Genomic DNA, 15,406 nt, shown 5'->3' on the forward strand with positions numbered 1-15,406 from the left:
TCAGAATGCTGGAGAAGGGAAGAGAAGAGTGGAGAGTGAAGTCTCCTGGGGGGCAGGAGAATGCTATTCCTGCTGCCTGTCACCCTTTCCTGGGGCTCTATAAAGGGGGAATGCATCACAACTGGTCATTCTTCAGGATGCTGAGGGAGGGAATTGGCCATCCTTTCCTCCAGTCATCAGCAGAGGACTCAATTTTTCCAGGGTGGAAGAAGAGGAGGCCAACAGAGCCACAAATGGGACCAACTGATGAGCTGCCTCTTTTGGTTGACTGTTCCACCATCTCCTTTCAAGATAAGGGACATCATCCCTAAGTGGCTTCATGAAAGCCACCACCAGGAGCAATGCTGAGTGGTAAACATACACCTCTGTCCTGGGAGAACCCAAGAGCCATGGTGCTGTGTGACCTGCTTCTGTGGGGTCTGACTGCGCTTCAGCTGCTAGCGCTGCTCTTCTGCAACATCTTTACCTTCCCTCATCTGCCATTGTCCTGCCTGTGCTGTGGCCACATTCACAGTCTTATAGCTAGAAACCCACATTGTCTCAGCCTTTTTGTCTTCAGTTTTAGAAACATACCAACAAACAGGTTAGGCGCTGATTGCAGAAAATACAAAGGAGAAAAAATTTTTAAAAAATCGCCCACATTCTTAGCATCCAGAGATAGCCAGGGCTGACATTACTTCCAGCATTAAAATAATACAAAACAGTTTAAAAATACACCAAAAACCTTTCTTCAGATGCTCTTGTTTTAACTGTTTGAATATTTTTTTGTGTGGTTCTCCTTGGTCTCTACAGTTTTTCCAGGTCCCTCTTACTTTATGAAGTCCAGTGCTGGACACAAAATCCTGGAAGGACTTTGACCAGCATAAGCAGAGTTCTCAAGCTCTTATGTGGGTCTGTACCTCTCTACTCATGATAATTCTAGGAATGCCTCCCAGGAACAAGCTTACTTTGGGAAATTACACTCAGCTTGTGGTTCTCTAGGACCCCCAGATCCATGCTTCCACAGAGTCTATAATGCACACCTGGCTAGAACCCCCACTAAAGCAGAGTCTGAAAGGCATGAAGCCTCCAGGTGTCCACCTACCTGGTAATCCATGGGACGCCCTGCACTTGGCTCCATCTTAATGTCTGGCTTAGATCTGAGAAAGAAAAGGTACCATCAGTCCTGGTTTAAGGGGACTGCTTGCAGGGGAAGAGGGCATTGGCAATTGTTAGACCTTGGAGAAAAACAGAGGGAGAGAATTATGGTCTTCAAACACTCAAGGACTGCCAAATAGAATGGGGGCCAGTTGTTCTCAGAGGCCACAACAGAGAGGACTAACCAAAGGTGGAGTAACAGGGAGACACACACTAGGTCAACAGGTTCAAATCTGAGCTGGGCAGTTCTGTGGTTTTCCCAGGCCCAGAGGTGTATAATGACCTGGCAATAGGCCTGCAGCTACTGTACTCTGCCTATGCAGGGAGAGAGGTGAGATAGACATCCACGGAAAAGAAAAAGGTGCAGGGGTGTGAACAGGATGTCCACGGGTCCTGATTCTTCCTCACCCAAATTCCAAACATGGCAAGCTGGGTCCTGCCTGATAGGGTGGAGGCAGTTGGGGATATGGGGCTCCTGCCCACTCACCGCTTGTTGGAGACATTGGTGGTGAGAGCTGTGACAGAAGCTAGGGACACTGAGTCGGGATCCAGCCCATCCCCCAGCCGAATGGCCAGGTGGTCAAGGTCCTCCATCTCCAGCACTGCTGGTTCATCTGGGGAAGAAGAGAGGCTGGTTAGGTGGGCTGATGGTGGCAGAGTGACTGTGTTTCCCCTTTTTCTTTGGCATCCAGAAAGCCAGGAGTCGAATTCAGCATTTACTTGGTAGCATCTGCTTAGAATGTTATGGCCTGTATATCCATAGTGTTTTCTACCTAATCCTGGTCTTTGATTTTAATTGATATTATGTCTGGTCTTGATTTTTTATTTTAGTTGAATGTAATTCTTTTATTGTACACTATTAAGTACTGAATACCCTTTCTGCAAAAAGGTAGGAAATAAAGAATCCATACTTAGGGTTCTTGTAATAATGGCTGCCGATTACTGAGTGGCTACTACGTGCCAAGCACAATGCCAGTCACGTTACACATCTGTAGTCCTTATAGCCACAACATAGGCATTATTTCATGTCACAGACAGGAAAACTGAGGCTTACGAAGTAACTTATTCATGCAAAATAGCAGATGGAATTCAGAACCTAATCCCGCATTGGTGCGTACTAATCCAATGAGATGAAAAAACGACGATTCTGAGAAGCCAGCCAGAAATAGTGGGTTTGGGCCTCAGCCAGCAGCTGTACTCTCTCAGTCTAAGAAGGAGAAGGCACAGCTCGGATTGGCATGGGGGCAAGAGGGAGGGAGAGAGATCCCGGAGGCCAGTGGGCCACACGGGGCTGCTGGGGAGGGCAGCCAGGAGCCCTGATGTGGGCATGTGAGGGGGAAGCCTACACACAGCTCCTCTATCCACTCCGTTTCTCCCGTCTTCAGCCTGTCCTCCCTGCTTCCTCTTAAACAGCTGTCCCCAGCGGGCTGCTGAGTGAGGAACTAGTGCTACATGCCACTCCAGCCTCCCAGGCCCAGCTCTGCCTGTCTCCAGAGCCCCAGGGCCTTCCTTTAGAGGCTAGGCTGCAGGCTGGTGACAGGGCATGGGAAAACGCAGGGCACTGGGTCTGGCCACTGAGCAAGCACTCTTGGGACTCCGGTTTCCCCCCAGAAATAGGGAATTGGCCAAACGACGTTTCTTGTTATTCCCTCCTCTAATAAAAGATCCCCGAGCTTCTGTGTGTGAAGAAAAAAGAACGGGGAGCAACGAAGGCAGGAGGAGCCTTTACTGACAAGTGCACCAGGCACAGGGCTCTGCTCCGCTCCCACCCTCCCGCCTCGGAGGCGCCCCCTAGGGGACCACGATTCTTGGGCGGGGCCTGGCTCCTCGGCCAGCCAGTGGGAGGCCAGGCCCCGCCCAGACGGCTCTGGCTGACCAATCCCAGAAGGGCCTGCTTGGGACCTGCAGGGGCGTGGGGAAGGTGAGGGAGGGGCTGGTGGCGGTCACGTGCAGAGAGCCCGCGGGCAGGGGCACGTGTCCTACCTGGTCTTGGTGGCTCCTCCTTGTGGGGCCGGTTCTTGCCGAGCTTCATGGCGGAGAACACGCTCCTTCCGGCTCTGTGAGGAGGGCCGCCAGGATGAGGGGAGGAGATGGGATGTGGGAGCACACACACACACACCACACCCCCACACACATACCCCCCCCCCCCCCCCCCCCCGCTCACACACACCACACACACACACAGACTCACACAGACACACACCACACACTCACACACCCCCACTCACACACACCACACACACACACAGACTCACACACACACACACACTCACCCCCCACACTCACACACACCACACACACACCACACACACCCACACACACCACACACACACACACACAGACTCTCACACACTCACACCACACTCACACACACCCCACACCCCCCCACACACATACCCCCCCACACCGCACACACACACAGACACACACACACACCACACACACACCCCCACACCACACACACTCACATACACACACCACACACACACACACTCTCACACACTCACACCACACACTCACACACACCCCCCACCCCCCCACACATCACACACACACACAGACTCACACACACACCACACACACACACTCACATACACACACCACACACACCCCCACACACCCCACAGCCCCCCCACACACCCCACATCCCCCCACACCCCCCCACACACCCCACACAGACTCTCACACGCACACACCACACCACACACACACACACACACACACCACACACACACACCGACACACACCACACACACACAGAACACACACTCACACACATCACACACACACACCACACCACACCCCCCACACACGGGACAGCCAAACACAGGAACACGTGAGAGGGAGGGAGGTGGCTGCTCCAGCCCCTCACGACTGGTCCCAAGAATATTGGGGGTCTAACGTCCCAACCCGGAGCCATGAGGGGACTTAGGGCGAGGGAGCCCCCACCACTCCCTCCTTCGCCGCCCCTTCGCGCCCCTGAGAAGTGGGCTGGGGGCCCAGCGAACAGGGAGGTGGCCGAGCTGGAGAGAGCCCTTTTCACCAAGCGCCAGGGTCTTGAGCTTTTCCGCCTGTTCCCAGCCCCCTCAGGCCAGTCTTCTCAGAGCTCCGAGCTCTGCCAGTGTCCCCAAGCTCATCCTCCCGGTCCCTCTCCTGCTTCAGCTTGTTGGAAAGAAAAGTCAGACAAGCGACAAGTGATGGGAGACAGAGTGTGAGAGGAGAAGGGCGGGACCGGGGGACTCGGGCAGAGGCTGAGGAGGCGGGAGACGTGTTTAAAGTAGTTGTTGGGTTCGCAGATGGCCTGGTGCGCAAAGCCTGCCTCCTCTTTCTCCAGCCTCTCCCTGCCCCGGGATCCTCCTTGGTGCCAGTGAAAAGGAGATGGGCCTGTTCCCATCTGTCTTTGTCCTGGCTCTTGCCCCTTCTCCTTGTCCCCTCTCGCTGTGGAGCCCCGCTTTCCCCCAACCCCCAGGAACTTATGGCACACTCCATAGTTCCTACCTCTTCCTCTGGCTTGATATGGCTTTGTGGCCCCAGGAGAAGGGCCTTGCGGTCAGGGGCCTGAGAGAAGGGGACAGGGATCCTCACTGCCCTTCAGTGATGTCCCTGCAGCTGAGCCTGTGGTCCCTGGCGCCAGGAGGGACCAGGAGTAAGATCAGCAGGGGGTAAAGTGCGGTATTCCATTTCCCCATCCATATTGCATGAGCGGGATACCTGACTCCCCGCACTTCCCAGGTGTGGCCGCGTCATCCTGTAGAAAGGTGGGGCCAGGCGCAGTCCCCACCCGAGCTCACCTACAGCAGAGCCCACCCTCTTTGGGTTACACATCTCCATGTGGCAGCTTGACGATAGTTTCTAAGACCCCCAGAAGAGCCAATCTCATCCCCCAAACCTGGTCCTATCCTAACCCCAGGCCTTTTCCTCACATGCAGGACAAGGCATGAAGGGGCGGTCAAGAACCAGCCCTTTCATGAGGCACCAGCTCACTGGTTTCATGATTTCCTAAAGAGATATGAAGACGAATGAAAGCTGGGGGACACCAGTGCATCTGTGCTCTCCAGTAGCATGTTGTCTGGGCTGGAATAATGGAAAAAAGGGGAAGAAAGGGGTTCTAAAAAAAGGAAACCTGATGCCTTTGGAATTATTCTAAAGTTTCCCACCTTCTAATAAGGGGAGATAAGTTTACATACATACAAGGGTGCTTCAAAAAGTTTGTGGAAAAATTGAATTAAAAGATAATATGAGTCTTTCCATAAACTTTTTGAAGATTCATCGAACTACGTATAAAACATACATAAAATGGCCCAAAAGAGATTACATAACCTTTCTTGAGCAACTGCTGTGGGCCAAGGGCTTTTCCAGATGTTTCCTCATTTCATCTTCCTAGCAATCCTGTGAGGGACATATGCCTCTCTTCATTTAATCAGTGAAAAAACTGAGGCTCAGAGAGGTGAAAATAATCTCAATGTCACACAGTAAGTGGCAGAATTGGGATTGAAGCATAAAGCTCCTGTCTCTTAGGTCACCAATATTTCCAATATTTCCTGGCCCCTTTGTGTCGATGCTGTGGGACTGCGCTTCTCTGTGCATGTGAATCCCATGCTGATCATTTAGAACTTTGGCAAAAAGGTTCCGGGGCCTGCACTTAGGGGTAGAGGTATGGTCCATGTGCCAGCACAATTTGCAGATTGGGACATCATCTGTAAAAAGTTCCACAGACCATGCCCATGTTTAGAGGAGGGCTCACTCAAAAATAACCTAAGTGTCAACACGTTTGGGAAGAGACTGCTACAAATGTTAAATTGCTGGTGATATAACATCAAACAGATCAACGAACCCATTAAAAACAATTGTGTGGTGATGGGAAACGGTCCATCCTGGCTGGTGGACAATGAAACATCCTGTGGGATTTCTCCTCACTTGGTGGCCTTAAGGGCAGGGGAGCCAACTGAACTCTACCCCCTGCAATAGGTGTAAGCCTCAGGAGGCGTGGCTAGTGTGGGCCCTCACTACACTTCATGGATGGGTTCTTTCCTGTCTCAGTGTTTGGGATTCCTTTCTGTACAGCCTCACTGCTTGACTAGAATTTCCTGGAGGGCTCAGTATTGGGTCTCGTACAATCATTTCTTGGCCTTTCTTGTGCTGTGCCATTCTTAGAGTCCCCTGCCCCACGCTGTGTGTGACTTACACAATGCCATTGCCATCACAGCCTGCTCTCCAGTCACAGAGAACCCCCTGTCTCTGCACCCTCTCCCACCCTGCTCCATGGAAGTGCTCTGACAGGTCAGAGCAGGCTCACCATCCTGGGATGGGATCTGCCCCTACCGCCTGAGGTCCAGAAGGAGTGCTAGGTAGTAGGAAATTGTGGATATCTGATGCTGGTCCCATGGGCCCACCCAAGTAGAAAAGGGTCTGGGGCATCCCTTAGGCACTTATGGCCCTTGAAGTTAAAAGTCACTTTATTGCTTAAAATGAACATATTTTGAAGTAATGATTGAGACTTTTAAAAAACTATACTTATCCAATTGTCTCTACCATACTGTGAAACAATTCAAATGAGAACCCCCTCCCTCCCAGCCCTGAATAATTTTAACCATTTGAAGTAGACAGGCTCACTGGTAGTACTCCTGTGTGCCTGGGAATATCTCAAAATGATGTGTTTGTCCCTTTAAGAAAAATGCAAAAATGAGTAATGATGAATGGAATTTCCACAATTCTTACTGTATGCGCTGTGCCTCTGTTGGTTTCTCCTACACTTGCTCTTAAATTCATCTGAACTGTGAACTGCAGAGCATGGTGTCATATCTATCACTATCCTTTGTAATTTTCTCATCGATTTTACATCAGAAGTTCACTATAGAAAAAGTCCTTTCCCTCTTATTGCAGCACCAGCTTCCAGAAAGCAGTATGCCTGCTTCTCTTGGCAAAGTGGAAAGAAGATTTTTAAAATATATGGTGTATTAGTTGAGGTTCTCCAGAGAGACAGAATTGGTAGGATATGTTATAAATATATGAGAGGGGATTTATTAGGGGAATTAGCTCACGCGATTGTGAAGAAAGTTCCACGATAGGCCGTCTGCAAACTGGATCCAGTAGCATGGCTTAGTCCAAGTCTAAAGGCCTCAGAACCAGGGAGACCAATGGTGTCCTTGGTGTAAGTCCTGGAACCCAAAAGCTGAAGAGTCTCAAGCTCTGATGTCCATGGACAGAAGAGAAGAGTGTATCCCAGCTCCAGCAGAGAGAGGGAGAGATTCACCTTTTTTCTCTGTTTTTTGTTCTCTCTGGGCCCCCAGTGGATTGGATGGTTCCTGCCCACATTGAGGGCGGGTCTTTCTACCCAGTCCACTCAGACTCTCATACTAATCTCTGCTGGAAACATACTCATGGAGACACCTAAAAAGATAGCTTTGCCAGGTTTCTTGACATTCTTCAATCTAATCAAGATGACACCTAGAATTAACCTTCACAAGCTTGTCAACTTGGTATCCATACTATCTCCTTAGATCACACTTAACCTTCAAATGATACAATAACATAATAGGTTCATCTAACATGATACAACTATCCTGCATGCAACCGAAAACACATTATTACCTTTCCCAGAAGAAAAGGTAAAGTCCTTAGATGATATTTACCCTTCTCCCAATATCCCATAACTTAAATGCAAATACTGTGAGGTAAGCTTAAAAATATTTAAACGATGGTATAAAGGCAGTAAGTCTCACGGTACATGATAAAGAATAAGAGGAACAAAAACAAAGATGATTGCTTAATATGTGTACAGTATATATACATAGAGACATATTTTTTTTTTTAAGATGACCAGTAAGGGGATCTTAACCCTTGTCTTGGTGGTGTCAGCACCACGCTCAGCCAGTGAGCAAACCGGCCATCCCTATATAGGATCCGAACCCGTGGCCTTGGTGTTATCAGCACTGCACTTTCCTGAGTGAGCCACAGGCCAGCCCTCGTAGAGACATATTCTTAACACAACAGGGAGAACAATCACAAGCCTCATCTGTAACTGGTCGGTGGTCAAAGCTGGTATTTATAACTACCTCCTTCTACCACCCATTCTGTATTCCCTTTGTCTTCAGCAAGCACCTCAGCAGGTCATGGTTCTTTATCTGGTGGAGTGACCCAAACCTTTATCCCTGAAGTGTTTGGGTCATTTGTAGTCTTGCCTGGATTTGGTTGTTGTAATTTTCCATTGGCTTTAATGAAAAGGCATGGTAATATTAAAGACGTCCTAAGGAATCTCCTGTATTCCAGACATAATCTTCCTTACCTCCATTGTGTAGTAGTAGGCCAACTTCCCCTTGGTGGTCTGGGTCAATCACCCCAGCCAAGACCATAAGTCCTTTCTTAGCCTGTTGACTCAGAAGTATGGGGAGCCCAAAGTGGCCAGGTGGCAGCCTTAACTTCCAGTTCAGTAGGATCATTTTTGTGTCTCCTGATGGAAGCATTCCTCCCTCTGGAACCAAGATCTCTAGATCAATAGTGCATAAAGTTGCGGGGACAGGAAGCAAAAATTTTGCTAGTGGGTCCCTAAGGGTTATGGGGAGTGGTGCCACTTCTGTTTCTACCCCTTGATTCCTGGACTGGTGAATCCTGGCTATGGGAGAAACAGTACCATATTCTGGGTGCTGACTTAGAGCATATACAGCCTTCGGGAGGACTTTGCCCCAACCCTGCAGGGTATTGTCTCCTAGTTGATGCTGTAACTGTGACTTCAAAAGGCCATTCCACTCTTCTATCAGACTGGCTGCTTCAGGATAACGGGGAACATGGTAAGGCCAGTGAATTCCATGAGCATAAGCCTACTTTCATACTTCTTTAGCTGTGAAGTGATTTCCTTGGTCAGAAGCAATGCTGTGTGGAATGCCATGACAGAAAATAAGGCATTCCGTGAGTCCACAAATGGTAGTTTTTGCCAAAGCATTTCATGCTGGGAAGGCAAATCCAAATCCCAAGTGTCTATTCCAATAAGGACAAAACACTGTCCCTTCCATGATGGAAGCAGTCCAGTGTAATCAACCTGCCACCAGGTGGCTGGCTGATCACCCCGGGGAATGGTACCATATTGGGAGCTCAGTGTTGGTCTGTGCTACTGGCAGACTGGGCGCTCAGTGGTTGCCGTAGCCAGATCAGCCTTGGTGAGCAGAAGTCCATGTTGCTGAGCCCATGTGTAACCTCCATCCTTGCCACCACAGCCACTTTGCTAATGAGCCCACACGGCAATGACAGGGGTGGCTGGAGAGAAAGGCTGACTAGTATCCAACGAATGAGTCATCCTATCTGCCTGATTATTAAAGTCCTTCTCTGCTGAGGTCACCTTCTGATGGTATTCACATGGGAAAAAAATATCTTCATATCCTTTGCCCACTCAGAGAGATCTGTCCACATACCTCTTCCCTAAATTTCCTTCTCACCAATTTTCCAATCACATTCCTTCCAAGTCCCTGACCATCAGGTCAAACCAGTGGCTACAGCCCACAAATCAGCATATAATCGCACATCTGGCCATTTCTCCTTCCAAGCAAAGTGCACAACCAGGTGCACTGCCAGAAGTTCTGCACATTAAGATTTCTCCTCACCACTGTCCTTCGAGGATGTCCCAGAAAGGGCTGTAGCTCCGTAGTTGTCCACTTTTGGGTGGTGCCTGCATATCATGCAGAACCATCTGTAAACCAGGCTCTAGCCTTGTCTTCCTCTGTCAACTGATCATAGGGAACTTCCCATGAGGCCATAGGTGTAGGCTGGGGAAGAAAGGCAGTGTAGCAGGAGTAGGAACCATGGGCATTTGGGCCACTTCTTCATATAACTTACTTGTGCCTTCAGGACCTGCTTGGCCCGATCACATATACACCATTTCCATTTGATGATTGAGTGCTGCTGTGCACACCCAACCTTATGGCTTGCTGGGTCAGATAACACCCAGTTCATGATGGGCAGCTCAGGTTGCATGGGAACTTGGTGGCCCATAGGCAAGCATTCAGTTTCCACTAAGGCCCAGTAGCCGGCCAAGAGCTCTTTCTCAAAAGGAGAATAGTTATCTGCAGATGATGGCAGGGCCTTTTTCCAAAATCCTAAGGGGCTCCACTGTGATTCCCTACATTGGTTCCCTGACCTGTGCAGTGAGGACAATTATGGTGGGAAAGGCCAGATGGAAGCCATTAGAGCTATCTCTACCTGGGAAAGTAGTAAATTAAAAATAATACTACATCCCTGGAGGGATTGCAGAGATTGGTGCTACTATCAAGGGGTTGAAAGAGGCAGTGGTGATTCCCACCACATCCCCATTTGACTCTCCTATTTGGCCTGTGAAGAAGACACATGGATCTTGAAGAATGACAGTGGATTATCATAAACTTAACCAAGTTGTGTCTCCAATTGCAGCTGCTGAACCAGATGTGGCTTCATTGCTTGAACAAATAAATACATCTCCAGATACCTGGTATTCAGCTATTGATCTGGCAAATGCCTTTTTCTCCATTCCTGTCCATAAAGCCCACTGGAAGCAGTTTGCTTTCAGCTGGCAAGGCCAGCAATACACTTTCACTGTTCTATCTCAGGGGTATATCAACTCTCCAGCCCTATGCCACCATTTAGTTTGCAGGGATCTTGATCACCTTTCCCTTCCACAAGACATTATACTGGCCATTACTCTTCCCTTAGGCAAGGCAGAGTTAATCCCCTCAGGCAGCGGTGGAAAAGCTGCAGTCTCTGGGGCTGGGGAGTTCATTTCTGGGAAAAAAGACTCAATCCAATTTAGGGGTTCCGGGTCTCCAGCCTCATTAGGATCTTCTCACATGTCCCCATCCCAACTTGCAGGATCCCATTCCTTACCAGCCAATGCCCTCACTTTAGCAGTAGATACACTGAGAGGCTGATAATTCAAATGCTGCTATAGTTTGGCCAATCTTATGATGAGGGCTTGTGTCTGATTTTTGGCAATTTCAGCCCTGTGGGTACTGGAGAGAAGATTCTGGCCTAGAGCACACTTAGAAACTTTTAGGTCATCTATGTGGTGCTTGAGCTGAGAATTTGCATCACTGAGCTCCCCCTTTTCTTTCCTCAGTTTGTCCAGTGATGTGAGGAGCAACCAGCCAACGTGATTATAGTCCTTGGATTTCCACAAATACTCAAAAGTATTACATGTAGAGTCACTGAATCCCTTGCTTTTTACAAGCAGTGAATCAGGGGTTTCAAATGGACTTATTTTGCATATCTCTTTAAACAGTTGATGCCAAGGACTATCATTGCTCTCTGTATTATTAGAAATTGAAGTCCCAGCATTTTTAGGTCTAAAGCCCTGAAACCAACTGAAGAAATTCATCTTTAAGATTCTGTATCTCGCTTGGGCCGAGCCCGTGGCGCACTCGGGTTCGGATCCTATATAGGAATGGCCGGTGCACTCACTGGCTGAGTACCGGTCACGAAAAAGACAAAAAAAAAAAAAAAAAAAAAAGAAAGATTCTGTATCTCTAGAACCACTCCTGGTACCAAAATCTGGGTTAATCAGAGTTCTCCAGAGAGACAGAATTGATAGGATATGTTATAAATATATGAGAGGGGATTTATTAGGGGAATTAGCTCATGTGATTGTGAAGAAAAATCCCGTGATAGGCCATCTGCAAACTGGATCTGGTAGTGTGGCTCAGTCCACATGTGAAGGCCTCAGAACCAGGGAACCTGATAGTATCCTTGGTGTAAGTCCTGGAACCCAAAAGCTGAAGATTCTCAAGCTCTGATGCCCACGGACAGGAGAGAAGAGTGTATCTCAGCTCCAGCAGAGAGCGGGAGAGATTCGCCTTTTTTCTCTGTTTTTTGTTCTCTCTGGGCCCCCAATGGATTAGATGGTTTCTGCCCACATTGAGGATGGGTCTTTCTACCCAGTCCACTCAGGCTCTCATACTAATGTCCCCTGGAAACAGATAGCTTTACCAGGTTTCTCAGCATTCCTTAATCTAATCAAGTCGATGCATAGAAGTAACCTACACAAATGGTAACTTAATCAGGGAATTTTGAAGATTATCCACTTGTATTAAGGACTTCAATTTCAAAAAATGTAATTTGTTGATTCGGTTTCTATTGTACTGAGCCTTTTTTTTTTTTGTCTTTTTCGTGACCGGCACTCAGCCAGTGAGCGCACTGGCCATTCCCATATAGGATCCGAACCCGCGGCGGGAGCGTCGCCGCGCTCCCAGCGCTGCACTCTCCCGAGTGCGCCACGGGCTTGGCCCCCTTTTTTTTTTTTTAATGAAATTCTGTGTTTGGTCTAGTTGGGTTCTACAATTACTAAAGATAGGATATGGTGAGAAACAGACAAAGAAAACAAGCCAGTAGTCAACTCGGGGAAAACTACAACCAAGTGGCTCCCTACTCATGCGCACATTAAAGCTTGAGAAGCAGGAGCTGAGGAGAGCTCGGCCTCTTGGGCCCCTCTAAGGATTTATAACTACATTTGAGTTTCCTGTTGCTGGATTCACCATGGTCAGAATGATATGCACCTGCAGTCTAGACTGGTATTTCCCTCTTTGGTGGAAGTTTTATTTATTTTTTATTTTTTAAATTTTTTGGCACTGGTCAGTACAGGGATCCGATCCACTAACCTAGGTGTTACCAGCACCGCACTCTCCCAAGTGAGCTAGCTGGCAAGCCTGGTATTTCTCTCTAGAGAAAATATTTTAAAATTAGTTCACTCATTGTCAGCTCTTCTTTTCATTTACAGATCTGATGATTTCTTTGCTCGTTCCAGGCTCAGACTTAGAAGCATGTCTTTGTGGTTGTGTGATACTCACAGTGTCCCAAGGGAGAGCTTGGGATTCATAATGACTTGGGAACATTCACCAAACTGAATTTAGTGACCTGAATATTTCATTAATTCAGGCCTATGCATTATTCTGGAAGTTGTGACTTGGAAGGTCATGACCACAAAGGGACTGCAGGCTCTGACCACTCACTGCCCAGGGCTTCTGCCCTACAATTGCCTTCAACTGGAACTGTCTAGGCTTATTAGCTCGGACCTCAGGTAATCAGGATAAACAAACTCCTAAGAGAAATGGGGTCTGTGGTCCTTCACGTTGTTTAAACAGCCAGATTTTCAAAACTTGGGGGTATGTTTTCTCAGTGTCCCTCGACAGACTTATTTCTTTTATTTTCCATGCCCCAAATACAGGTAATTTCACAATCACAGCTTTTACAGGTGTCTTTGAAAGTGTGCTGAATTTCAAACGATGCTTTATACAAGAACCACCCTGACTCCAAACTGGCCATTTGCACATGGACCTGCATCCTACCAGGAGGCTTGGGAGACCTACACATCCTTATCCAGACTCCAGGATTGCCAGAAAAGCTGGCTCCTCAGTTCTCCCTGGTGACCTAACACTTTACAAGGCTCAAGTCAATGTCATCATGGAAATATACTTCCCATCTCCCCAAAGCAACCTATTCCAGAATCTCACATGCTCAAGGGGAGCACAGGTTCTTTCACAGGCTGAATCTTAAGTTTTTGCGACTGCAACTTAAATCTATTTCCACTTAGCTCTCCTCAGTGGAGACAGAAACTAACCAGCTTTGCTGCACAATAACCATTTGGAGATTGAAAACTCTTTTCATAGTTTTCTCTTCTCCAGGCCAGAGTTTCAACTTGTTTAATCTTTTCTTAGAAATTCTATTTTCCTATTCTTTCAGTAGTCCTATTGCTCTGCACATTAAAATAATAATATATGCAGCATATTTTATCTTCTATTGGAAATGGCAAGAAATTAGGATGGGGTAGGGCTAGGGAACTAGCATTTATTGTGGACCCATTATGTGCCTGAGCTGTGAGGCACCTCTTAGTCAAAGGGATCAGGCCAGTCTGAGCTCCTGTGTATCTGGCCTGGGACAGGCTGGGGAGGTGGAAATTAAGAAGGGCCCTAGAGCATCACTGATCTCAGACGGAGTGCCCGGGGATGGACAGATTGTTCATGTCTCCTATACAAAAGCCTTTTACATCTAAGTGTCCATGGAGAAGCCTGAACCCTTGACCCCTCTCTCTAAAAGGGCCCCCCTACTTTGGTGTCCCCATCAACTTCCACTCACCCCAGTATTCAGCTCCCTGGCCCCCTCTCCAAGCCTTGGCACATGCTCGGCCTGAGGCTTCTGCCCTTGCTTGCTTGGAACTGGGCAAATTCCTCGATCCCTCAGGTCTCTGGGGTTGCTGTCATCACCGCAGTGTTGACACTGTGCTGCGATTGCTTTTGCTTGTGTGTAACAAGCATGAGTTGGAACTCAATATGCTTTTGTTAAAGCAACAAACAAGGAGGTAAATTCCCTGGGATCGTAACATAAGCAGACACCCGAGGCCATGCCAGGGCCAATGAATTCAGACCCTACAGACACAATTGTCCTGTTTCCATGATATCCTCAAATGAATAATTTTTAAAGTATTGGAACCACAGTTTTAAGCAAATTTCTTATCATCTCTGGGGCTCAGTTTCCATAAGTGGAAAATAAACACTACATTCCTGGCTTTTCACCTCTCATTGGTGTGTTTGGAGAATTAAATTAAATTTAGAGTACAGACAAGTGCTTGAAACTTCCTGGGTCTACTGTGAACTCTGGGTGGGAAGTCAGATTGATTGTGTTTTAGTTCCAGCTCTGCCCCTATGCTGGGGACTCAGGTTTCTGTCCCTCTTTGGGACGCAGATTTGTCTTATTTCAGAAAGTGGGTTGACCAGAGGCCCCTCCAGTGTGGTCAGCCCTGGCTACCACTTGCCCTTGTGAAATTCCTGGTGACGCCAGAGAGTCCTCCAGATGACAGTCTGCTTCTGGGCGAGTCTAGAGACCCATTCATAACGCCCCAGGCCTCAAGCCTTTCCAGGCTGTGGCTGGCCCTCTGTGTCCGGCCCCTTCCATCTGAATTCCCCTCCTCCTCTCCTCTCCAGGACAGCACCTGATCTATCCCTCCTGGAGAAGGCTTTTGGGGGAATGGTGATTGTGAGGGCTACCAGAGAGTGGCTGTCTCTCCTTAGCTTTCTGAGTCTCCATGCACCGGCCACTCCCTGCAGCCATATAGTGCCCAGAGCTTCTCCTCCTTGGGCTTCCAGGGCTGTATGTCCCACTGCCTAGCCCTGCCTTGACTGGAGGTGGGGAAAGGGGTCCTCTGGCTTCTTGTATGCCCCCACTTGGCCATTAGCCTTGCCTTCTCTCACAGGGAAGTCTAAGGTCCACAGGGTCAGGGAGCTGAACAGGGCAGTGGAGGACGAACAAGACACCAGAAGAA

At 48.4% G+C, this 15,406-nt stretch overlaps 1 protein-coding gene across 5 annotated transcripts in view; it reads right to left on the minus strand.

Annotated features, from left to right (window-relative positions):
• Positions 1-15,406, minus strand: part of OTOF (otoferlin) — a 97,965-nt gene that overhangs the window by 34,452 nt on the left and 48,107 nt on the right. For all 5 annotated transcript variants that reach the window (XM_063077902.1, XM_063077899.1, XM_063077900.1 and 2 more), the window contains 3 exons: positions 3,121-3,194; positions 1,625-1,751; positions 1,085-1,139 (listed from right to left, as the gene is read on the minus strand). In XM_063077902.1, the coding sequence (XP_062933972.1) occupies positions 1,085-1,139; positions 1,625-1,751; positions 3,121-3,194 (256 nt within the window). The remainder of the gene's footprint in view (positions 1-1,084; positions 1,140-1,624; positions 1,752-3,120; positions 3,195-15,406) is intronic.

The sequence above is a fragment of the Cynocephalus volans genome, chromosome 14 (genome assembly GCF_027409185.1).
Source record: "Cynocephalus volans isolate mCynVol1 chromosome 14, mCynVol1.pri, whole genome shotgun sequence".
NCBI lineage: Eukaryota > Metazoa > Chordata > Mammalia > Dermoptera > Cynocephalidae > Cynocephalus > Cynocephalus volans.